Source organism: Ovis canadensis, chromosome 3 (assembly GCF_042477335.2).
Source record: "Ovis canadensis isolate MfBH-ARS-UI-01 breed Bighorn chromosome 3, ARS-UI_OviCan_v2, whole genome shotgun sequence".
In the NCBI taxonomy this organism is placed as follows: Eukaryota; Metazoa; Chordata; class Mammalia; order Artiodactyla; family Bovidae; genus Ovis; species Ovis canadensis.
The window spans coordinates 121,990,544-122,017,557 of record NC_091247.1 but is presented as its reverse complement, the minus strand read 5'-3'; the positions used below and the strand labels follow the sequence as shown (position 1 = coordinate 122,017,557).

At 38.0% G+C, this 27,014-nt stretch overlaps 1 protein-coding gene across 4 annotated transcripts in view; it reads right to left on the bottom strand.

Moving 5' to 3' along the window:
- The window catches only part of OTOGL (otogelin like), a 166,528-nt gene that overhangs the window by 60,195 nt on the left and 79,319 nt on the right, over positions 1 to 27,014 (bottom strand). For all 4 annotated transcript variants that reach the window (XR_011255828.1, XR_011255829.1, XR_011255830.1 and 1 more), the window contains exons 23-30: positions 23,810 to 23,944; positions 18,444 to 18,593; positions 17,395 to 17,514; positions 11,505 to 11,621; positions 10,210 to 10,366; positions 9,525 to 9,551; positions 4,026 to 4,193; positions 1,740 to 2,018 (exon numbers count right to left, since the gene is read on the bottom strand). Coding sequence is in view for 1 of the 4 variants with exons in the window: in XM_069584122.1 (XP_069440223.1) it covers positions 1,740 to 2,018; positions 4,026 to 4,193; positions 9,525 to 9,551; positions 10,210 to 10,366; positions 11,505 to 11,621; positions 17,395 to 17,514; positions 18,444 to 18,593; positions 23,810 to 23,944 (1,153 nt within the window). In the remaining 3 variants the exon portion in view is untranslated. The remainder of the gene's footprint in view (positions 1 to 1,739; positions 2,019 to 4,025; positions 4,194 to 9,524; positions 9,552 to 10,209; positions 10,367 to 11,504; positions 11,622 to 17,394; positions 17,515 to 18,443; positions 18,594 to 23,809; positions 23,945 to 27,014) is intronic.

Below are 27,014 nucleotides of genomic sequence, written 5' to 3'. Positions count from 1 at the left end.
CCTTTATTTATGTTTTGCTAGTGTTCAGTGATCTATGTATCATGATAATAGCACGCACTTGTTTAGAATTTAAGTTTTTGCAAAATAGCTTTTTGTCCATTATTCTATTTTACCCTTAACTGCCCTGTTGAGTGAATATTATCTCCATTTTATAAATGAGGGAACTGAGGCTAACAGGAGCCAAGTGACATGCCAAATTCAATTAGGAAAATGGCAAAACCAAAGACATATAGCCTGACATGAAGCTTAAGGAAAACACTCCATCTTTGTTCTTCTCACAGAATTTAACTCATTGCCTTGCAATGAGTAAGTGGTAAGTATTATCTGATGACATAAATGAATGAATTGATTTTAATAATACATGCTCGTAGTTACAAAAACTTCCCTAATGGAAGCTTTTTCTCCTGCAAACTCAGCTAATACTTTCCCCTTCCCCTGTCACAGAGCAGCCCTTCTGCAGCAGTCCAAGATTATCTCTGAAGAAGAGAGCTCTGTAAGGCAGGAAGTTCAGGAAATAGGTTATGTTACTTGGACTTCAGATATGGAATTTAATTCCAAGGTATGAGAAGGAAAATGAGGCTTTCTGGAAGGCACTTAAGCATCTCAATATTAAAATAATAGTTAAACCTGGGTTACTAGAATCATGGGTCATAAAAAAAGACTGGTTCCAAGACTAGAATAAACCCAGAGTGTCTCCTAAGTTCGGGAAGCTCACAAAGATGAGTTTCTGAGATTCGGATGATGCCATTGACTGCAGTTGTCCAAAGCTCAGGTAGGGCCACTGGGTCTGGTTATGATGGAGTGGATTTGTGTAATGGAGGGGAAATAGAGGCTCGCAAAATTCAACTTTTAATTAAACTCAAGTAAAATTATCACACTTACTCTACAGAATATTGTATACACATGTCAGTGACTCTTTCTCATGAGACCAGGAACTCCATTCAATAGGCAAAAATTTGAAGCTCAGTTTGAACTTTCTAACATCCAAACAGATTTATAGAAATTTAACCACCAAAAAAAAAAAAAAAGCAAATGCTTAGCTTTCTTAGAAATGACTTAGAAAAGTTGGTTAGAATGAAAAATTGGGGAGACCCAAGGCAAATATTGAGCTCTTAGGTTTTGAAAATAAAGCATGACTTTTAAACACTGGATGAGGCAGTGAGGATTCCTCTCTGAAATTTAGAAAATTCAATAGCTATAGAACTGCAAGGATCTGTAGAAATAACACAGGGATTCTGCTGAACCAGAAAAATCTAGAGGTCAGTACAATTGGACTCCAAAGTATTCAAAGAACACATTCAAAGCATTCAAAGTATTTGAAGTATTCAAAGAGATAAACACATCGTCTTTGTCATAAAGAATCAGACTAAGTGAGAAGTTGCCTTCTAAGAAAGAAAAAGTAGATAACAAAACTCTACAAGAAGACATAGGTAAGCTCTATTTCCAAAGCCCAGACATCACTGAAAGTAAAAATTGAGGCAATCCTAAAAAATAATGTCATTTAAGGCTATTCTAAACAATTTACTACATTAACTTATGTAGCAAAATAACCCTATAAAGTAGGTATTATTTTTTCCATGAGACAGATGTGTAAACTTAAGGATAGGGAGGTTAAGAAACACACTAAGGTCATACAACTAATTATACACGTTAAAATATTTTATAAGTTAAAAATCTAATATATTTTCTGTCACTCCTTAGGTTAGCTACATAATATATGGACATCTCAGGACACATACCTTCCACACTGAAGCTACTTAAGTGTTTAAATTCTTCAGAATCATCATATTTTGATGCTTTGGCACTAGAATCTGTCAATATGATGAAAAAGCCTTTCTTGCTGTATAACTCAAAAGCACTGTAACCAGGAATCCAGAGGTCTTGATGGTAAAAAAACGTAGCTTTCCGATGAAAGGCTGCATTCGCTTCCCACAGTTTCAAACTAAGAGTGTTGTCATCGTGGACACAGAGAAAGTAGTTGGGCCTTTCGGCAGATTCCAAGGAAACAAGTGCCGATGCTGGAAAACAGAGCAGTCTGTTTGACAACTCCCTGGGTTCTCTGGAGAAGGTGGATCATCAGCACTGGCATTGTAAAACTCATGTGTGCTGCTGCTAAGTCACTTCAGTCGTGTCCAACTCTGTGCAACCCCATAGACGGCAGCCCACCAGGCTCCCCCATCCCTGGGATTCTCCAGGCAAGAACACTGGCATGGGTTGCCATTTCCTTCTCCAATGCATGAAAGTGAAAAGTGAAAGTGAAGTCACTTAGTCGTGCCTGACTCTTAGCGACCCCATGGACTGCAGCCCACCAGGCTCCTCCGTCCATGGGATTTTCCAGGCAAGAGTACTGGAGTGGGGTGCCATTGAAGGCTGACAAAAACAGAACTGTACAACTGTCATGAATAGTTAATGCCATTCTCAAAGATTTTAGGAATGAGTTGCAGATCTCTAAAGGAAAAAAATTATATTTTTATGCAATGCATAAGAGTGACAGCTCCAAAAATATCAGTCTTTCATAAGTTCTATTTTTTAAAATAATTGATCATGTTCATGGAGGAAGAAAAAAAAAAAGGTCAACCTAGGACCCCAGAATGTACAACTCCATACAAATAGTTGAATAATTAATTGGACATACATTTGCACTTGCAAGCTTTAACATTTTCAAATGTATAAAATATACAAATGGCTAAACTGGATGATAGAAAAGAAAAAGAAATAGTGAAACAGATCAATTTAGACATGTCACTGCATTTCAATATCACTGAACTCTTAATGAGCAAATGTTCTTTCAAGTGATTTTACTGCATTAAGAAATGACTATTTGCTCAACCTTATTGTCTTATTTCCCTAGAGATGATAAGAAAGCTAATGAACAACTACAAAGCATTTGAGCAGTGTCATGCTTTTTTGTTATGTGCTTTAAAAGTTTCCCCTGTATTTGTAAAACCCATGGTATAAGTCTCTTAATTGAGCTCTTAGATTTAATTTCTTAGGCATTAATTTCTTTAGGTCTTGCTTAATTTGACCTAAAGGATTTTTCTATTAAAACATTAATTATTTTAAATTATATAATAAAGAGCTCTCTCAAGTCCAATAAATGATTCAAAAAGCATTCATTGTGTCCTAAAATATACAAACCCTTCTATTGAGCACTGGAGTATGAAAAGGAGAATTTAAAAATTATAAAAGAAAAAATATATAACTAACACATAAATGAAAACGTAGACTGTGGTAGGTGTTTTCATAGATTAAAAGAACTAAAGGAGCTCTTTTTACAAGAATAGAGCAAATTATTTTAGCTGGAAAATCAGGAGAGTTCTCTAAACTAGTATCAGTTAGGTCAGATTCATTCATTCACTAAATATTTCCTATGTTTATAGAACACACCATGCATAGTTCTAAGCAGGGTTAGAATAGTAACAATGCACCCTGAACATCAGGCATCAGAAAGAGACACAAATCATCAGTTAGAATAGATGCCAAGTGGATACAACCGGTATAAATCTACAGGGGCAAGCTAGTAAATGTGGACCCAGGTACCAAGACAGACCAGGCCACATAAGCATAACAGTCTGTCTCAATGACTGTCTAGACTTTGATTTATGCTCTTAATTTAACTTCCTTGATATTAAATTATAACTTTTTTCTTTAATCTGGCATTAAAATCTTTCACATGTTAATTATCAGCAGACTATTTTAAAAATAGTCAAAAGTTTCAAATTAAATTCTGTGACCAAGAGAATGAAAACTGAAGCTGTGCTTTTCCAAGGACCAAAAACCCAACCAAACAATTACAGTTCTAATTGTATCTATATATATGCCAATAGATAAACAAAGAAATGATTTTATACACAAAAGAGAGAGCTGGTTCGTGTGCCAGTGTCTTATTTTATTTCAAATCGTTTAGAGCACCTAGAAAGATGTCATAAACATATTAAACTCCCCAATTAATATTTACTGCACGGATAAATGAAAAGAGTCAATGGTAAACTACATCCTTATTTTCAGTTGCAAATTCTACTTACATGATGCCTTGTCTTTGAAAAGGCCTGGAGTGATCATAAAATTAAAAAATAAACTGCCATGAATACTACTTTTTGGCAGAGAGAAAATGCTTCCACTGGTTATATTGGCTCCCAGAATGAGGCCAGTCTGCCCATAACTTGCCAGCATATATGGTCCTTCTCCAAGCCCTAGTCAAATGCAAATAAGAGAATTATAAATTTGCATAGGATCTTTACATTTCAAGCTGTCATTTCAATGGAACAAATTTTAATAACAAAAGGACTCCAAACTCATTGAGCATTTAAACATTTATCATTAACAAAATAACTGAACTCTTTTCAAAACGACCATATAGGGCTTCCCTGGTTGCTAAGTGGTAAAGAGTCTGTCTGCCATTGCAGTAGACTCCAGTTCAACCCCTAGTCCGGGAAGCTCCCACGTGACCCAGAGCGATTAAGTCCATGTGCCGCAACGATCGAACCTGTGCTCTGGAGCCCTGGCGCCACAATTCCTGAGTTCACACAGCACAACTGCTGAAGCCGGTGACCCCTAGAGCCGGTGCCCCCACGACGAGAAGCCCGCATATTGCCACTCGAGAGGCACTCCCGCTCCACCAGAGAATAGCCAGCACAGCAGCCAAGACCCAGCAGAGCCAAAACTAAATGAGTGAATGAGATTATTAAAAAGGACACATTATATTGATCTGGAATATATACATATGTATTTAGAATGTGTAATTTATTTCTTCTGGTGTGGACCCTTTTTTAAAGTTTTTATTGAATTTGTTACAATATTGCTTCTCTTGCTTTTATGTTTTGGTTTTTTGGCCCAGAGGCATGTGGGATCTCAGCTTCCTGACCAGGGATTGAACCCACACCCCCTGCCTTGAAAGGCAAAGTCTTAACCACTAGATCACCAGGGAAGTCCCTAGAATATGTAATTTAGAATATATATGTACATGAATGTGTGTGTATATGTATACATACACGAATACTCAGCAGTGATGAATGAAAGGTTGACTTAAGACTTCTAGACCTCAAATTTTCTCACCTCTATGAAGATGTTTGTCTAGGTCACCTTTCACTTTGATATTTTAATATTCTACTGTCCATAAACTTAAATTTAGTTCTATCAATGGAAGGTATTTTGTTAGTCTTCCAAAAATCATTTCTCCTTAGTAGGTTCATTGCATTAAAGCAGAATTCACAGATATGATACATAATATTTTACTGTTTGGGGAATTATTGAATTTCGTCAGTAAGGTATGTCTTTAGAGAAGAAAATAAGATGATGCTGAACAGAGAAGTCAAGTGTCATTTTACTTATGTTATCATTTCTATGCACTTATATCATTTCACATAAAGTAGAAAATACTGTAGCAAAAAAAAAAAACAAAAAACTAGTTAGTATGGAACTAAACCTGAAAGTCAAAGTAATATTTCTAAGAACTTCATCTTACAAAGAAAAGTATATAATTTATTTTAAAAGCTCACTGCTATTCAAAATAAACTTATGCATTGTATCATGACAATAAGATCAGTTTACCTTCAACCCAACCTTTATGACGTTTAATGTTTTAAAATAAGTGAGGTACTATAAAATTTTGATGTTTCTTCTGAATTATCAAAATTAAATTACATAATTATTAGCTGGGTAATTTTTACAGTTATATTTAGATATTTATGTTGTAGGTTATATAAAATTCTAATACAGGTGTGGTAGGTGATTTCATAAAAGATCAATCTGGTTGCCCTGAGTGAATTTCATTTTTCCTCTTCAGTTTTTATCTCAAGGACAGTTTTCCTTTCCCAGCCTATTCTTAAGATGGAGGGGAAAAAAATTAAATCAACCACCTGTGTTTTTCCCCTTTCAGGACCAAGACTAGGCATAAGAGAAGGGGAGAAGGTAATTGAATTAGAGGGTTTAAAAGTCTCCCAAACAGGAAGGAGAGCAAGACCCAAAATTTCCATCACAAGAGCCAGGATAAGAGGTTCTACAACAAGTTATTCTTAAGCACTGTCCCATACACTGACTCATCAACAAGACACTTCAACTTTGAGGAGCTGGAGACACTTCTAAGCCATGACAGAAGAGCTTTAGTACGGACCCAGACACAGTTGGGCTTAGATGGTAAAAAATCCACCTACAGTGTGGGAGATCTGGGTTCAGTCCCTGGGTTGTGAAGATCCCTTGAAGAAAGAAACAGCTACCCACTTCAGTATGCTTGCCTGGAGAATTCAATGGACAGAGGAGCTTGACAGGCTACAGTCCATGGGGCCGCAACAGTCAGACACTACTGAGCGACTTTCACTTTCAAACACCTTGAGTACACATGGATTTGAAAATCTTTGCTCCCACACCAAGATGGAACTGATCAGATGCCGTGAAGTCTTTATGAGCTGTTACAAACGTATACCCTGCACAGTTTCTCTGGGAGCTAATATCTATAACACCCAAAGAGAACTACATCATCATCTCCAACACCTACAAGTTCATTTTCTAGGAAAGACAGAAGTAACCCAGACAATATACATAAACTTTTATAAATACATAGATTTGTGTGACTATGTAAATAATGTACAAATGGGTACATAAATGTATAAATTATGAAATATAATTCAAAATGAAGAAGACATATACAAATACAGCTTGTGAGCTCCAAGCACCCTCAGGCACAGATGCCCAAGAGGAGAATAGGAGAAAGGAGACAGACCATTAACAAAATGTTCTCTCCCCTACAAGAGAAGCGCCTTCCTACAGCAATGTGAAGAGACGATTGTCATCTGAGAAATCCATTTGTATAAAAATTGAAAGCTTCTGAATCGACTCCCAGTTGATGGATATCTTGCATGTGAATTGTTTTCCAGCATTTTCACTAGCAATTGAGGGCAAAAGTCATTGATTTTATCATTAATCTTCTGGAAGGAGAATTATAATTTCTGTATACTAAAAGCAGTCATTTCCTGTATTGATTATTTACACAGTATTAAGTATATTTGAACCCCCTCCAGTGTTCTTGCCTGGAGAATCCCAGGGATGGGGGAGCCTGGTGGGCTGCCGTCTATGGGGTCACACAGAGTCAGACACGACTGAAGCGACTTAGCAGCAGCAGCAGCAACAAGTATATCCGATCTAACAAAATCACTCTGAACTTAAAAATTTATGTAACAATTTTTAGCAAAATATTGAAGTCTTCTACTCCTTATAGCAACAGAACCTTTATATTTTTAGCAAATTCCATAAAAATGAACATGAAAATATTATAGAAAGTCATTGTATGAAGGGTTATAAACTCATCTCAGCAGTGACCTCCAGAGTTTCCTACTTTTAAAAACATTTCCTCCTACAGAATCACAGTCTTTAATCTCTGCATTTGCTTTGAATAATTTAAGTATTTTAATAACATAGTGTCCAGAGAAAACACCAGCTACGACTGGGCAAAGACTAGGTAATTTTACAATAGTTGTGAAATTGAGATGAAACAAATTAAGGATAACCATTTTAAATGATTTATTTTTATTAGTATCAACAATCTCCCACAACTCTTCATTCCCCTTCCATTATCGACCTTAGGCATCGCATTACTTTCACAATCTCTTCCTTTCCTTGGTAGTCTGACACTATCCCCTAATACTTTGATCACAGGAAACAGAATCTCTGTCACTCATGAAAGCAAAATGTCCCTTGCTGACCCTCTGAATACTATCAATACAGTGTTAACAAATGAAACTAGAAGAACTGATTTGAAGAATCTTGTAACACATTAGAAGAAAGAAACGCAGCAGATTTATTGACAAAAAGCAGTACGTCTGAAGCAGCAAGAGGTAGAAATTCAATATTCATAGAAAATTCTGCTTCTGTTTCCAAGACACTGCAGAAGGAACAGCACCAAGTGCAAAGGCACAGACGGAGAGCTTTCAAGGCAGGACCGTATGAGGCAGGAATCCCTGAGTGAGGGAGTCACTGGCGCATCTTCTCATAGCACAGTCTGCGCCTTGTGTTAGAGCATATGATAATGGTGTGCTGTGGTCATCCCTAGACTAGGACGTGCTGACCATTACCAGACAGTGCAGCACAGAGATCAAGCTCATTGCTTCGGACTTAGATTGTTCATCAATCCATTTACCGCATTTTTGCTATATGACTTGGACCGAGTTATTTCATTCATCTACGCTCAATCTCCTCCTTTGTAAAGTGTTAATAATGATAATAATAATAATGTTATGCTTTTCAGGCATAGTTTCAAGCTTTAATTAGATGATAAAGATGTCAGTAATGCAACAAAAACTATTGTTATTTTAGATATTTGTTGTTGTTCAGTCACTGAGTTGTGTGTGACTTTTTGTGACCCCATGGACTATAGCACAGCAGGCTCCTCTGACTAAAACATCCATTTTCTTTTTAATTTATCATCTCTATTTTACTAAAATTTTCTCGCTTTCTTTGTACTTTTATAGTTGACAGATTTCTCCCTGGCTCAGTAAGTGACCAAAAATACTTTGGATTGGTGGTTTGGGTTTTTTCTGTAATGGGTCAGCTCTCCAATAACTGTAAATCTAACCTATTCATCATGGGTTTTTGCCCAGTTACTAATAAAATGGACTCCTCCCTGGATCATCTTTTTTTCGCCTGAATTAGGTTTCAGTGGCCAGGCCTTCCTCATCAAATGGGTTTGAAAAAAAGCTGCATCAGTTCTGCTAATGTCTGGCATTTTCAAAGAGGATATAATTCTCCGCCTCTTACATCTGGGTCTTGGTTTCAGGCAGCACCTCTTCTTAGACTCACTGACTCAAAGGCCCTGATACTGTGAAAGATTGAAGGTAGGAGGAGAAGGGGATGACAGAGGATGAGATGGTTGGATGGCACCACCAAATCAATGGACATGAGTTTGAGTAGGCTCCAGGAGTGGCGTGCTGCAGTCCATGGGGTCACAAAGAGTCAGACACGGTTGAGTGACTGAACTGAACTGACTCCTCTTAGACTTCCAGTTGCAAATTTGAATGCTTGGGGGACTAGGATACTTTCATTATTACTAAATCAGTAAGTTCTCATTCTGATAATATATAAATAATTATTTTCTATAAAATGGTGGCTAAATAAATTTCTATATTATTATTTCTTTCTTTAATTTCCACGTAGGAGACGTGGATTTGATTCCTGGGTTGGGAAGATCCTCCAGAGAAGGAAATATCAACCCACACCAGCATTCTTGCCTCGGAAATTCCACGGACAGAGGAGCCTGGTGGGCTACAGTCTATGGGGTCACAAAAGAGTTAGACACAATTTAAGCAACTGAGCAAGAACAATACAATCCACGGTCGGTTGAATCTGAGAATGTAGAACTGCAAATATGAAGGTGACCAACTGCAGAGGGTTAGTGCCCTCAACCCCCGCCTTATTCAAGGATTAACTGTATGCCAAATTATGAACTATTTATATTTTGTTCCCAGAAAAGTTGTTCAAAAACTATGAATCCAAAGATACATTTAATAAAATAATATCCTGATATTCTCACATACCTTCATTGTAGTATTCACAATCAAGTGCTAAAAGGGTAAAAGAAGAAATGTTAAACTCAATAAGAATCTGACCACTTATCTTGAATATGTGCAAAATATGATTTACCAATAACCAGGTGAAAGAACTCAGAATGACATCATTATCTGGGAATTTTCTCTGAGCTAAGAGGATTCTTTAAGACTACTGTGTAATAGTTTATTAAATTTTCTAAGGTTATTTTACAAGTAGGCAAATATATTAGCCAGTCTATAGTCCGCTGAAAGTGTTAAAATCATAAGCTGTTTATCAGATGATATACTATCTATAGGAGTAAATGAAAAGTTTAAAAGGTCAAGTCTGAATACAAATTCAAAATGATGTTTTTAAAACAATGTTTCTTATCACTAGAACAGTGGAATTTCATAGCCATAAGAGAGTTATAAACAATTTCTCCAAGGATGGTACATAATTTATAGTTCAAATGCTACAGTGATAAGTCAAACACAGAACAGAAAAACTTACTTCCGTTTCTTTTATAAATCCTTTAGCTATACTACAATTTATGTACCTCGTCAAAAGAATATAAAATTTACTCATGTTAAATTTGAGTTCCATGAGTTCCATGGTATCATTTCTAAGATAGGACAACATGAATCTCCTCATAAGCGTCCCACCTAATGATGATGCTCTAATTAGGGTACTCACAACAAAGAGTAGACGATCTCCAGTGAACAGAAACCCCTTCCTGACAACACTTGTATGCATATGCTGCTACGCTTGTGCATAAACATTCACAATCCCCACCAAGATTACAGTTACACGTGTCTTCATGACAGTTTTTAGCAAAAGAAGTGACATCAATCTGCAATGAAGTAAAAGATATAAATTAATTTCAGAATGTACTAACTACAGTTGATTAAAATTCAGCCTTCTAAAAGAAAACTAGCTGGTAGATTTTCAAAATTTGCTGTAATCAGCGTAACACTGCCACCTAGAGAGTTCTAAATGTCTCAAACCTCTATTTGCCCAAATGAAAAAAGAATTTATTAGGCAAATGTAAGATCAAAGAACTAGCAAAACAGGGAATAGGACTGACAAATACAATTTCAATATCTTCAATACAACAGATTCATATTTTGTAGAAGCTCATTGTTTCATTACTGGCATATTTGCATGACATTAAAAGAATGTTCTGCTTCCAAATGTACTGTTTTTAATAATATCTTAAACTGCTTTTAACACTTCTGTTGGGACCTAAAATTGTTATGTTGAAAAGACATTTAGAAAGTTAATGTCTAAATAAATTACATTCCATCTTGGGATGTACTTCTAAAACTATTTTAAATGTGCCACTAATAATCATTTTAAACTATACTTTGGGTTAAGGAGAAGAATGCCATTCGGTGTTGTTCTCCGAAGAAAACTAAGCATATATAGCTTTGATAATGGACATAAAAATGTTTTGTAAGCTGAAAAAGACCATTAACAAATATTATGTACAAATGTACTCTGTTAATAAGATGACATGAGGAAGAACGTAAATTACCTAATGTGTCAGTTCTATAGAAAAACAAATTACCAAATCAGTCTTCCTAATAAGGGTTAGGTAGCATACCTAACCAATGGGCAGCTAAATTATTTGTCCGGTTAATCTCAATATTATAGACACTGCTGCTGCTGCTGCTAAGTCGCTTCAGTCATGTCCGACTCTGTTCGACCCCATAGACGGCAGCCCACCAGGCTCCGTCGTCCCTGGGATTCTCCAGGCAAGAACACTGGAGTGGGTTGCCATTTCCTTCTCCAATGCATGAAAGTGAAAAGTGAAAGTGAAGTCGCTCAGTCGTGTCCGACTCTGTGCGACCCCATGGACTGTAGCCTACCAGGCTCCTTCGTCCATGGGATTTTCCAGGCAAGAGTACTGGAGTGGGTTGCCATTGCCTTCTCTGATAGACACTGCAGTACTTGTTTAAGTTGGAAAGTTTAATAAAGTATTCACTTACCACATTGCGACAAGAAGCAAAAATATCACTGTACAGAATGGAGCATTCTTTCTTGGCATAAGGAAATTTGTTTTGATGTGCCTCACAGGGTTTAAATGATTCAACCGGGGTTTCGCACTGTGGAAAAAGTTAAGGGAGAAAAGAAAGTTTTTAATGAGGAAATTTCTGAAGCTGAAACCAGAGTAACCTAATCTGACTTCAACCACTACAATCATATCTAATATATTCTCAGTCTTTTAGACAGACTTTACCGAAAGCACCTGCGCTCAGCCAGCTCATGTTAATAGCATATGTTATTTTTGAAAGTTTAACTAAATTTACTATTAAAACCATGACAATATTAGAGAGTGAAGTTAAATAATTTTTAAATTGTCAACTTTAGTGTTACATGACTAAAAATTTTTCATAAGCAAGTTATTCTTTTTCCTTTAATTTTCACATCTTTCATTTCTATCACAAGCCATCCTCGGAGGAGTCACATATACTCAGGCAGCTACAGTTTGCCTCGCAGATACTCAGCAATTTGGTCTCTGCCTCTCCTAATCCACCTCCCTCAAAGTGGCCTGGAAAAGGTGATCATTGATCTCCTCATTACTAAATATAAAGACAACTTTTCAGTCTTCGTCTCATCTGATCTCTCCCTGTCTCTGACTGTTTAGTACTTTACCCTACTTACACGGCTCACGTGTTTCTGGTGGCAACATTTTCCTGTGGGTTTCCTCCTGATTCATTCGCTGCTATTCCCCATCCTCATTCCACTTCCTTTCTCTGCAAGGCTTGACCTTCAAGTCTTTATTTTTTTCATTCTATACACTTCTCATGCCTTCAGCAGACTCTGCGACCCCATGGGCTATACAGTCCATGGAATTCTCCAGGCTAGAATACTGGAGTGGGTAGCCTTTTCCTTCTCCAGGGGATCTTCCCAACCCAGGGATCAAACCCAGGTCTCCTGCATTGTGGGGGGATTCTTTACCAGCTGAGCAACAATGGAAGCCCCCTGTATGTAATAGTAACTGCTGAATCCCAGGTCTCTTTTCTGAAATCTCCAAACTTGGACATTTCCATATTTCCATTCCAGATCTCTTTCCTGAAATCTCATTTCCACATAAAATCTCTGTCACTTCTCTCTCAACATATCCTGACCTGTACTTTTCTTTACACCACTGTCTTGTCCCCACTACCCCCTACCACCAACTTTCCTCTTTGCCCTGTCTTGTGGAAAAGCACCAGTGTCTAACCATTAATCCAGGAAGACAGGAGACTTTCTTGAATTCTCCAAAACAATCTTTCATTTTGAAATCCTTTCAACAAGAGTCTGGAGCCCAGTTTCAGGTGTCTCTCAAATTTGGACAGTTTTCTAAATCTTCAAAATGTAACATTTCTTAGTTGGATTATAAGCACCTAGCTAGTTAAGAGCCTTCGAGTCTAGATCCTAGCACACAAATATGCAGCCCTGTATTTTGCATTCCAGCCATTCCCTACTTCATACCATTTACCACAGCCATAATGAATAGCACAAAATTCCTGTAAGGTACCATACTCAGGTTCAGTTCAGTTCAGTCGCTCAGTCGTGTCCGACTCTTTGCGACCCCATGAATCGCAGCACACCAGGCCTCCCTGTCCATCACCAACTCCCAGAGTTCACTCAGACTCACATCCATTGAGTCAGTGATGCCATCCAGCCATCTCATCTTCTGTCATCCCCTTTTCCTCCTGCCCCCAATCCCTCCCAGCATCAGAGTCTTTTCCAAAGAGTCAACTCTTCGCATGAGGTGGCCAAAGTACTGGAGTTTCAGCTTTAGCATCATTCCTTCCAAAGAAATCCCAGGGCTGATCTCCTTCAGAATGGACTGTTTGGATCTCCTTGCAGTCCAAGAGACTCTCAAGAGTCTTCTGCAACACCACAGTTCAAAAGCATCAATTCTTTGGCGCTCAGCCTTCTTCACAGTCCAACTCTCACATCCATACATGACCACTGGAAAAACCATAGCCTTGACTAGAAGGACCTTAGTCGGCAAAGTAATGTCTCTGCTTTTGAATATGCTATCTAGGTTGATCATAACTTATGAACTCCTTATTGCCAAATTCAGACTAAAATTGAAGAAAGTAGGGAAAACCACTAGGCCATTCAGGTATGACCTAAATCAAACCCCTTATGATTATACAGTGGAAGCGACAAATAGATTCAGGGGATTAGACCTGATAGAGTGCCTGAAAACCTGTGGACAGAGGTTTGTAACACTATATAGGAGGTGGTGATCAAAACCATCCCCAAGAAAAAGAAATTCAAAGGGGAAAATGTTTGTCTGAGAAAGCCTTATAGCTAGCAGAGGAGAGAAGAGAAGCTAAAGGCAAAGGAGAAAAGGAAAGACACACCCATCTGATTGCAGAGTTCCAAAGAATAGCAAGGAGAGATAAGAAAGCCTTCCTAAGTGATCCATGAAAAGAAATAGAGGAAACAATAGAACGGGAAAGACTAGAGATCTCTTCAAGAAAATTAGAGATACCAAGGAAACATTTCATGCAAAGTTGGGCACAATAAAGAACAGAAACAGCATGAACCTAACAGAAGCAGAAGGTATTAAGAGGTGGCAAGAATACACAGAAGAACTGTACAAAAATGATTTTCATGACCCAGATAACCACACTGATGTGACCACTCACCTAGAGACAGACATCCTGGAATGTAAAGTCAAGTGGGCCTTAGAAAGCATCACTACGAACAAAGCTAGTGGAGGAGATGGAATTCCAGCTGAGTTATTTCAAATCCTAAAAGATGATGCTGTGAAAGTGCTGCACTCAATATGCCAGCAAATTTGTAAAACTCAGCAGTGGCCACAGGACTGGAAAAGGTCAGTTTTCATTCCAGTTCCAAAGAAGGACAATGCCAAAGAATGCTCAAACTACCACACAATTTTACTCACTATATATGCTAGCAAGTAATGCTCAAAATTCTCCAAGTTAGGCTTCAACAGTACATGAACCAAGAACTTCCAGATGTTCAAACTGGATTTAGAAAAGGCAGAGGAATGAGAGATCAAATTGCCAACGTCTGTTGGATCATAGAGGAAGCAAGAGAGTTCCAGAAAAACATCTACTTCTGCTTCATTGACTACCCTAAAGCCTTTGACTGTGTGGATCACAACAAACTGGAAAACTTTCAAAGAGAAGGGGATACCAGACCACCTTACCTGCCTCCTGTGAAATCAGTATACAGAACAAGAAGAAACAGTTAGAATCAGACATGGAACAATGGACTGGTTCAAAATTGGGAAAGGAGTATGTTAAGACTGTATGTTGTTACCCTGTTTATTTAACTTCTATTCAGAGTCCAGCATATGAAATGCCAGGCTGGATGACTCACAAGCTGGAATCAAGATTGCCAGGAGAAATATCAATAACTTCAGATATGCAGATGATACCATCCTTATGGAAGAAAGCAAAGAGGAACTAAACAGCCTCTTGATGATGGTGAAAGAGGAGCATGAAAAAGCTGGCTTAAAACTCAACACTAAAAAAACGGAGATCATGGCATCCAGTCCCATCACTTCATGGCATATAGATGGGGAAACAATGGAAACAGTGACAGATTTTATTTTCTTGGGCTCCAAAATCACTGCAGATGGTGACTGCAGCCATGGAATTAAGACGCTTGCTCCTTGGAAGAAAAGCTATGACAAACCTAGACAGCAAAGTACAGACATTACTTTGCCAACAAAAATGTCTGTCTAGTCAGAGCTATGGTTTTTCCAGTGGTCATGTATGGCTGTGAGAGCTGGACCATTAAGAAGGCTGAGTGCCGAAGAATTGATGCTTTAGAACTGTGGTGTTGGAGAAGGCTCTTGAGAGTCCCCTGGACTGCAAGGAGATCAAACCAGTCCATCCTAAAGGAGATCAGTCCTGAATATTCACTGGAAGTACTGATGCTGAAGCTGAAGCTACTTTGGTCACCTGATGTGAAGAACTGACTCTTTAGAAAAGACCCTGATCTGGGAAAGACTGAAAGCAGAAGGAGAAGGGGATGACAGAAGACAAAATAGTTAGATGGCATAACCGACTCAATGGACGTGAGTTTGAGCAAGCTCCAGGAGATGCTAAAGGACAGGGAAGCCTGGCATGCTGCAGTCCACAGGGTCGCAAATAGTCAGACATGACTGAGCAAAAACAACCACTATGCTCAGGCTTCCCAGGGGACGCTGCTGCTGCTAAGTCGCGTCAGTCGTGTCCGACTCTCTGCGACCCCAATGACGGCAGCCCACCAGGCTCCTCCATCCCTGGGATTCTCCAGGCAAGTACTGCAGTGGGTTGCCATTGCCCTCTCTCCATGTGGCGCTAGTGGTAGAGAACCTGCCTGCCAATGTAGGGAAAGCGAGACATGGGTTCAGTCCCTGGCTTGGGAAAATCCCATGCAGGAGGGCATGAGAGCTCACTCCTGCATTCTCGCCTGGAAAATCCCATGGAGAGAGGAGCCTGATGGACTATAGTCCATGGGCTTACAAAGAGCTGGACACAACAGAAGCAACTTAGCACAGAGGCACCGTATCACTCTAGCCTTCCTGATGCCTCCTAAAGGGCTGCTCCTTCCTTTGCTGCTACCCTCTTTCCCATCACCTTCAGTTTAACAGTGCCTGTGACTCTTGGGAGAATCAGCTCAATGGCATCTTGCTTTGACCACAAACTCCGTGTTGTATACGCCTGTATCAAAGCACCTGTCTCATAGTGCCATTGTTAACTTTTCTACCTCATCTGCTAAATTAAATTCCCAAGGTCAGTGGCTGTTTTAATCATATTATGTGTTCATATCTCTTGGAAAACATTAAGTGCCAAGCAGAACTTACTGAATGAAATTTTTTTTTAAATTTTCAGCTTTGTCCATTAGGTACAAATGAGTTTAAAATTCTTTGGTCTAAATATTTAAGTATGATTATAAATTAAGTATTCCTTAATTCACTTTATATCAAAGAATAAAATCTTTATAATTTTTAATGTAGACCACAATGAAATATACTGCTTAAATTTTACTAAATTGGGTGAATATTTAACCTCAATCCCCTTTTAATTTTTTAAAGAGATTTAGATATATTAGTAAACTAGGCAAAATAGTAAAACAACTAATCAAATAGTAACCAACCAGGAAATTGTAGTTGCAGACTCTATTTTTAGTTAGAAAACTAGGTTTAAAAAAGAAGAAGAAGAAAAGAGTAGAACAAATTCCCATTTTGACTGTTTTCTTAGTTCAGCGTTTCTCAGATTGTATCCCATAGAAAACTATTTCTTTGAGAACTGGTATACAAAAACATAAGCTCTGTCAGTAACTTTGGGAATTCCTTCAAACACATCCCTCTCCTGAAGGCATATAATGCCTCAAGAAATCCTTCAAAAAAGAAATATGCCTGACTTAATTCATCCTAGCTGCTCCCTAAGGTAGTGGGCTATGAATTCACTCTTTACCCGACCCCACACACAGCCATGTCTGGAGAACAAATGTTAAGAAATTCTTTCTTCATTTATTCATTTCCTTGAGTTGACAAAAGATACATCATTAGAAATACAAATACATTGAAAGAGCGTTAGGAAAAGCATGAAATTAGAAGATGAGAATTTGAATATCATCTCTGTGACTTTCTGGATACACAATAGTAGGCAAGTAATTTAACCTTCCCAAGCCTCAATTTCTTCATCTGTAATATGGAGTCAATACCCTTTGTATTAACAGATTGTCACAAGGATTGCATGAGAAATTAAATGTAAAAGCAGTTTGACTTTGTCAACTATAAATTACTACACAAATACTACATAAAATAGTATTACCTAAATAAGTTTTCCTGTAAGAATAAAATGTTTTCGTGAAAATATTTGTTTTGCTCTAAAATATACATATTCCACTTACCTGTCCTAATGCCCAACTATCTCCAAATACCTGGGCATTTCTCACTTCCAAGTTATTGGATGTAGTCATGTCATTTGAAGTACATTTGTCAAAGTTTCCACATAATCCGGATAATTTGTTCTAAAGTAAAAGAAAATGACCATGAAATATTCTATATTCATTTCAACATTTAAGGACTAAAATTTTAAACATCTAAAATAATAAAATATCTAACAATATTTAGCACAACATTTAATAATAAGCAATCATCAAAACAATGTAAAATATAAATGGAAAGGAACTGTTAATGATCCAGACTGAGTATTCAACCATTAATGGATAAAACAAACTAGTATATCCATACAACAAGAGTATCACCCAGCAGTAAACAGGGACAAACAATTAATTCATTCAAAAATATGAATGAATCTTGAATGTGTTTCATCAAGCCAAAGAAGCCAGACCCAAAGGACTATATATTGCATGATTTTGTTTATATTGTATCCAGAAAAGGCAAAACTATACAGTGGTTGCCCAGGGTGAAGGGTAAGAAGTAGCCACTGACAATAAAAGGGCAACACAGAGGAAATTTGGAAGCTGACAGATCTGTTCTTTCTAGAACTGTGGTGGTAGATACACAACTCCAGGCATTTGTTGAAATTCATAGAACTGCAGATCATAAAAATATATTATTTTACATTTTTAAAGAATTTTACTGTATGTAAGCTTAAAAATATCCAGAAAATGGCAGAAAAGATGGAACACAAATTGTAATAAATCGAACTGTATTACAAACAATATCATATAATCATGCCATAGGGAGTGGGAATAAAAGAAGCTAAACTAAGTAACTTCGGAAAACTGGATACTGTAAAGTTGAAGTTAAAAAGAACGGTATGCAACACTTGGTATAGTTACTCTTCCCTGGGATCTGAGTTAGTTATTCTAAAAATATAACATCTCTCAAAATAAAACATCAATCATTTTATTTCCATAAAACATTAAAAAGTCAAGTGTAATTTCATCTCTTGTATCTCATTTGGATTGACCTACCAAGTAAGTTGACTTACCTTCCACTGTGGTCCAACTTTGATATGGATGGTTGTCTTTTTATCCCAAAGAATAGTGATGTCTTTCTCTGGAAAGTATACTACCATGTAGTACCCTGCCTTCCACAGCTGATATGTTGGTTTATTTTCCAGAAAAAAACCTGATCGTTTCTTCAAAAAAAAGGAAAAAACATAATAAAGAAAAAAATGAATTTCTTATTTTCTCACCCAAATGCAAACATTAATTAAATTAATATCCGTCAATAAGTATCTATGTACTAGTATTTTTGCTTAGCCCTATCTTTCCTTAATTTTATAATGAAAGACAAAACAAATGAATAAAATAGGAAAAACATAAAACTGATAACAAGACACAAACTGGTAGACAGGCTCCAGATAGATAAATGGGCAAAGAGAATAAGGTATTTCAGTTATACAGAAGAGCAGTCATGGCATGGGGATACAGTACATTAGGTGGATCTGTTAGGGGAAGCACACTGACTGAAACCGCCCACCCTGGCCAGGCACCATAGTAACCATTTGCATGAGTTGTTTTATGACAGGAGGTTCTGGTAAGGAACATGGAACTAATAAGCCTCCACCATCCGGAAGAGTTCAGGAAAGGTCAAAAGGAGACACCACATGTCCAACCACCTCCCAGAATCCTCCTCTCTGGCATCCATCTTGGCTGAACAAGGCATGTACCACCAGGAAGGACTCTGAGTCAGAATGATTAGCTAAGGACAACCCGGAAACTAATCCCATCACCATAAAACCAGAGATCGCAAGCCACATGGTAGAGCTGTTCTCCTGGGTTCCCTTACCCCACTGCTCTCCACCCGGGTGCCCTTTCCCAATAAAATCTCTTGCTTTGTCAGCACATGTGTCTCCTCAGACAATTCATTTCTGAGTGTTAGACAAAAGCCCAGTTTCGGGCCCTGGAAGGGGTCCCCCTTCCTGCAACAGATATACCTGCTAACCCGGCAATTCTATTTTGATGGTTAATAAATACGATTGAGTACCAAAAATGTCAATGGACGTGAATCTGAGCAAACTCCAGAAGACAGTGAAGAACAGGAAAGCCTAGTGTGCTGCAGTCCATGGGGCCACAGAGAGTCAGACAGGACTCAGAGACAACAACAACCAAAAATGCATGACTTTGCATAATTGAAAAACATAAGCACAAAATGTGTGTGTGTGTCTATATATAGAGAGAAAGAGTTGGTAAGGAGGATGAGGAGATGAATTTCCATCAAAGGAACTTAGGAAGGCTTCTTGCAAGAGGTAGGACATATACTATTGATCTGTAAGAGATCATGCATAGGAAAATAAAAAGGGATGGAAAACAGAATGAGGAAAGAAACCACTGCAAGCCAAGGGAATAAAGGCTTGAGGGGCAGGAAGTTCAAGATTTTTACAGAACTGGAGAAAGCACAGAGAGCTACAGCAGGGATTCCATGACAAGCATAGTCTAAGCCCCTTTGCCATCAAGTCACCCATTACAGTCAATGGCTGTTATTTCAGGTGCAAAATGCCTTCAACAGAGGATTTTGAATAGTAAAGTGACAGACGATGTTTGTGTACTAAAAGAAAATAATGTGTGTGCTAGAAAGGATAATAGCAGGGAGAAACTGGAGATGGAATCCATTGGGAAAATTTAGAGTACCTTCAAACTAAAGTAAGAATATACAATGTTCTTTATGGGTAAGAGCTATGCCCTATAAAAGATTATGCTGACTCTAACACTGAAATTAACTCACATAATAATTTTTAAAATACATGGTTAAGTCAAAGCAAATAAAGCAAATTTTTAACTAGAAGCAAAACTTAAATTGTGAAGGAGATATGAAATCCTTTGGTTATTTTTTCTCCCAAGTAATAACAAAAGCATAGTTTGGGAAACCCTGTACTAGAGTACATTTTTATAAATCTTTCATAGGGTAAATTAAATAAATTCATATTCACAAGAAGTTTTCAGTCTCCTAGCAGCAGCAGCAGACCAACATCATACTTGCAAGTGCTCAGTATATTGTATAGGACAGTATATATTTTGTTAGTGGACTCTACGTAATCTCATTTCTTTCTGCTTCCAGGTACCAAGTTGGAGTTATGGGGCAATGCCCTCAGTACCTGTAAGGGTCTGCATTCAACCTGGAAGTGTACTTGTGTCCAAGTAAGCAAGGCATTTAGTAATAAACAAAAAACACTATGGCAGGTCAAGAAAGACTACAAAACAAAGGGGAAAAAAGTCCCTGTTTTTATCAAGGGGGTATACATTTTCATTTCACTAGGTCCACAAACTTTCGCCTACCAGGCAGCCATATCTCTCTCTGCCATAGAAGCTATTTTTATCATTCTGATTACACTTTTCAGGACCTTTTCATCATCTGATTTGTCTTTGGCTTTATTATCTGTCTTCCTCCCTTTGTGAATGTTAGCTCCTAGAAAGATGTACTTTGTCAAGTTTATGGCAGTATCTTCACCTTCTAGATCAAGGGTAACTCACATATTTTTAATACCTTCTTGCACTGGCCTACTTATAGGTCTCAGCTTCCAGCCTGAGCAGCAATAATCAAAGCAAGTAAGTGAAATGTTTGTGGCTTATAGCTCCTTTTCAATCCATGAAATACTTTGTCATGTATTTTCCTATTAAACTTCCCTCAGGCTGGTTGACATATCACTGGAACATAAAATAAATTTTTGGATAAGATTATTGGACTTCCTTCAGATTGGTTTTGTATTAGTTATCCTGATGTAAAAGCACACCCTCTATATTTGCCTGTAGAGCTAAATCCTTCATTTTTATTAGACAGGGCAGTTTGCTACAAGAGAACAGTCCTTTTTGGTCAGAAGGAGATACTATGCTTCTTTCTTTTCAGATTAGGAAGCATAAGAATGAAGTATTATGCATTGCCCAAAATAGAGACCTCCACTTCAGAGGTGAATTACAGCACTGTAAATAAACTCTACTGATGTTAGAAAAATAAATTATAAAAGTAAAGAATTAAAACATTTAAAATACAGCTTAAATAAACTCATAAGATATTTATATCCTACATACTTGATAAAATTAGAATTGTATGTTAATTGAAAAAAGAACAGGTTTTTTTCCTTCCCCTAAGTGAGCAATCCATCTGCCATAAAATAAATGGTACTTATTTTCACTTCTGATGTTCAAGAAAAAATATTAACCAGGGATTTGTTAGGGTCAAAGTATTTTTATGATTTTTCTTCATCTTCTTTTATACTTCACAACTGATATGAAGGAGATTCATTAACAGCTCCATTCAGGTGAAAACGGGAAGATGAAAGCCACACAGAGCTGCAATTACCACTTCAAAAATGTGTCAAACAGTCTTTAGAAGAACATTTACTATTTTCAGCTTTTCTTTTTTTTAAACACATCCTTTTTCTTAGAGAAAACTTTCACCGATAAATGAATATCCAGCTGAAGGCTACCCCAAACTGCAGTAATTATTTCAAAAAGACATCAATATGACTTATACAAACTCTGTTTTACTCAAATCTTGATCACTGCCTGGTTGGTCTCAACATTTCTGACTAGGACATGAGCTCTGATGTAGGGCACCAATTCTCAAATCTTAGTGTACAGAGGAATTTGGGGTACCATTAGAATATTGATTGTCATCAGCTTCAGCCATTCTAATACCTGAGGTGGAGTTCATGAACCAGCTCTTACAATTACTATTCTAGATGATGTGAATGAAGAACTTTTTGCAAACCAGACTGAGAAATGCTAATCTAAAAATTCAGAAATAGGCCACTTTTAAAGGCCATATGTCAGACTATGTTGCTTAATTCCAAAATGTCTTCCTTGTAAAGTAAGTTCAAATATATTACACAGCCATCCTATCAACTGCCCCTGTCCCGGAGCTTCCTGTGTGAAAGTCAGTGTGGACACTCCTCCCCGAATCTCTTTGCCTCACCCTCCCTCCACCATCCCCATCTACCTCCACCAAACTAAACTGCTCGAGTTCTCCAAACATGCCATTTTATCTTTCAGCTCTGCTCCTTTCAACATGACTGTTCCTCTGTACTATCTTTCTATGCTTTCTCCTCATCTGGCTAACACCTGCTCAACCTTTAAAGACTCAGTTCCAATCATTTTCCCCAAAGCATGTCTTCTGAGCCTTCAAAAATAAGGAGGATGAAGGGGAGGAGAGGAATTTCCTGAAATACGTCTCTCATTTAACTCTCATATGAGCTTAAGAAGTGGGTTTCATAATCATCCCACATTTACAAATGTGAAAGCTGCAGCTTGGAGGGGTTGCCCAAAGTGACGGCGTTTGCAGGTGACAGAACAGGGGTTCTAAGTGAGTACTCTGACTCCAAAGGCTATGCTCCTTACAACTACCCTCAACATCCCAAGTTGGCTTAGGTCTTCCTCTTAGGGATGGTCCTGCTTTCCTAAGCACAGTCCTACCATCGCATACCACACTGCACAGCCTCATCTACTTGAATGGATCCCTCAACTGAATACAAGTACCTTAAAGGCAAAGCACAGTGTCTTTCCATGGTTGTGGCCCCAATAATTAACACATATTTTGGTATAAAGTAAACATTTGGAATAAATGAATGAGTAAATGAAATTTATTCATTCTTTCAAATTGCACTGGCTCCAAGTATACAGGCGTGAACAAAGAAAACAGTGGTCTCAATTCTCACAGAACTCATAGAGAAATAGAAAAGACAGACCACCACACAAGGAATTTCACCAAAGTGTGATGCACATGCTGACGGGGAGCTTAAGCACATGAGGAGGAGCTCCTTGAAGGAGATGAGACTTGTCACACAAGAGTAGGCTAAATGGGAAGGTTGATCCAGGTGGGAGCAATGGCATTCATGAATAGTCAGAGGTGAGAGAAAAATATAGAGCATTTGAAGAACTGATAAAAGCTCCAATTTCTAGAACATGGGCTCGAAGCAGAAAGTGATGAGACGCGGCAGGAGAGGTGGCCATAGCCAGACTGGGGAGGCCTTGTAAGGGTGGTGGGAGGTCATCTGAAAGTTTCACAGCACAGGGGTGACAGGAGACAAGACATCCATCTTAGAAAAATCACCCTGGCCGCAGTCTGGCAAGCTGGACCAGAGGCGGAAAACTAAGACTGGAGGCTAGCTTGGATAGCTTGGGTAGTATTGAAATACTCCAGGTAACTGATGCCAAGGAAAGAACTGGCAAATGGGGACGTGGAGTGTAAACAAAAGAGACAAATCGAGTATGATTTACTGAAGCCACATAAAATGACAGAGAAAAAAATTAAAGTCTAGTAACCACTTGTAAAGAAAAGTACCTCAAACTGCTTCTATTTTGTTTTCCGTATACTCAGGACAAGTTAAAATGATTTTACAAAAAATAATTCACTAACCTGTTTATAAGGAGAATCATTCAGGTAAATTTCAGTGGCCCCAACTGCAATCAAAACACTTTTAGAACAAACAATATCGTTGTCAAAGCATTTCTTGTTCTGGGCAATGACAGATATATCTGAATCATCTGTACTCTGAAATGTCAAAAATATTATATTAATAGATTTATAATGAATTGTATTGAAAATGAAATACAATTTACATCTAAAATAAAAATCATTTTGATCTCATAATATAAAGAATTTAATACAAATGTAGCAAGTTAGCTCAATCTCTAAACTTTTATCTATAATATCTCCGCTTAAAATGTTGTTCCAAGAAAGCTTTCTTTCCATTTTATTGCTTATTGTGCTTGTTCAGTTGCTTAGTCATGTCCAACCCTTTGCAACCTCATGAACTGCAGCACGTCAGGCTTCCCTACCCTTCACCATCTCCTGGAGCTTGATCAAACTCATGTCCATTGAGTTGGCAATGCCATCCAACCATCTCATCCTCTGCTGTTCCCTTCTCCTCCTGCCTTCAATATTTCCCAGCATCAGGGTCTTTTCTAATGAATCAGCTCTTCACATCACGTGGCCAAAGTATTGGAGCTTCAGCTTCAGCATCAGTCCTTCCAACGAATCTTTAGGATTGTATTACTTTAGGATTGACTGATTTGATCTCCTTGCAGCCCAAGAGACTCTCAAGAGTTGACTCCAGCACCACAGTTTGAAAGCATCAATTCTTCAGCACTCAGCCTTCTTTATGGTCCAACTCTCATATCCATAAAATGGCTATTGGAAAAACCATATATTTGACTATATGGACCTTTGCTGACAAAGTAATATCTCTGCTTTTTAATATGCTGTCTAGGTTTGACATACCTTTTCTTCCAATGAGCAAGCGTCTTTTAATTTCATGGTTGCAGTCACCATCTGCAGTGGTTTTGGAGTCCAGGAAAATGGTGCCATTGTCTGAACATTCTTTGGCATTGCCTTTCTTTAGAACTGGAATGAAAACTGATCTTTTCTAATCATGTAGCCACTCCTGAGTTTTCCAAATTTGCTGACATATTGAGTGCAGCACTTTCACAGCATCATCTTTTAGGATTTGAAACAGCTCAGCTGGAATTCCATCACCTCCACTAGCTTTGTTTGTAGTGAAGCTTCCTAAGGCCCACTTGACTTCGCATTCCAGGATGTCTGGTTCTAAGTGAGTGATCACACCATCGTGGTTATCTGGGTCATTAAGATCTTTGTTTGTATAGTTCTTCTGTGTATTCTTGCCACCTTTTCTTAATATCTTCTGCTTCTGTTAGTTCCATACTATTTCTGTCCTTTATTGTGCCCATCTTTTACTTTGGCCACCTCATGAGAAGTGTTGACTCATTGGAGAAGACTTTGATGCTGGGAGGGATTGGGGGCAGGAGGAGAAGGGGACGACAGAGGATGAGATGGCTGGATGGCATCACTGACTCGATGGACGTGAATCTGGGTGAACTCCGGGAGTTGGTGATGAACAGGGAGGACTGGCATGCTGCGATTCATGGGGTCGCAAAGAGTCAGACACGACTGAGCGACTGAACTGAACTGAACTGAACTTGCATGAAATGTTCCCTTTGTATCTCTAGTTTTCTTGAAGAGATCTCTAGTCTTTCCCATTCTATTGTTTTCTTCTATTTCTTTGCATTGTTCACTTAGCAAGGCTTTCTTATCCCTCCTTGCTATTTGTTGGAACTCTGCATTCAGATGGGTATATCTTTCCTTTTCTCTTTTTCATTTCTTCTTTACTCAGCTATTTGTAAAGCCTCCTCAGACAGCCATTTTGCTTTTTCACATTTATTTTTCTTGGTGATGGTTTTGATCACTGCCTTCTGTACAATGTTATGAACCTCCGTCCATAGTTCTTCAGGCACTCTGTCTATCAGATCTAATCCTTTGAATCTATTAGTCAGTTTCACTGTATAATCATAATGGATTTGAATTAGGTAGTACCTGAATGGCCTAGTGGTTTTCCCTACTTTCTTCAATTTAAGTCTGAATTTTGCAATAAGGAGTTCACGGTCTGAGCCACAGTCAGCTCCTGGTCTTGTTTTTGCTGACTGTATAGAACTTCTCTATCTTTGGCTACAAAGAATATAAACCAATTTGATTTTGGTATTGACCATCCAGTGATGTCCATGTGTAGAGTCATCTCTTGTGTTGTTGGAATCATTGTTTGCTATGACCAGTGTGTTCTTTGACAAAACTCTGTTAGCCTTTGCCCTGCTTCATTTTGTACTCCAAGACCAAACTTGCTTGTTACTCCAAATACCTCTTGACTTCCTATTTTTGCATTCCAGTCCCCTATAATGAAAAGGACATCTTTTTTGGGTGTTAGATCTAGAAGATCTTGTAGGTCTTCATGGAACTTAATCAACTTCAGTTTTTTTAGCATTACTGGTTGGGGCATAGACTTGGATTACTATGATATTGAATGGTTTGCCTTGGAAACAAACAGAGATCATTCTGTCATTTTTGAGATTGCACACATGTTCTGCATTTCAGACTCTTTATTGACTATGAGGGCTACTCCATTTCTTCTAAGGGATTCTTGCCCACAGGAGTAGATATAATGGTCATCTGAGTTAAATTTGCCCATTCCAGTCCATTTTAGTTCACTGATTCCTAAAATGTTGATGTTCACTCTTGCCATCTCCTGTTCAACCACTTCCAATTTATCTTGATTCATGGACCTAACATTCCAGGTTTCTATGCAAGATCTTTACAGCACTGGACTTTACTTTCACCATCAGACACATCCACAACTGGGCGTTGTTTCCACTTTGGCTTAACCATTTCATTCCTTCCAGAGCTATTTCTTCTCTCTTCTCCAGTAGCATACAGGGCACCTATTGACCTGGGGAGTTCATCTTTCAGTGTCATATCTTTTTGCCTTTTCATACTTTTCATTTATCATTACAGCTCAAATTTATCAACCAGTTTCTTCCCATCAAATATCCAATAAGATATGTCACTTAAGGAAATTTTAAGAGAGATGTCTTTCATTTAGACAATATCTTCTGTTGTATTTCAAGGAGTTCTCTGGCTAAATAATTATTTGCCTAAAGATAAAAGCAAAATAAATATAAAACTTTGATATTGTGTTAGTAAATAAAATAATGCATATAATATGAGGGCTTACTTTAAACTTTACATGCATGATCTCATTTAAGTCTTATCACAA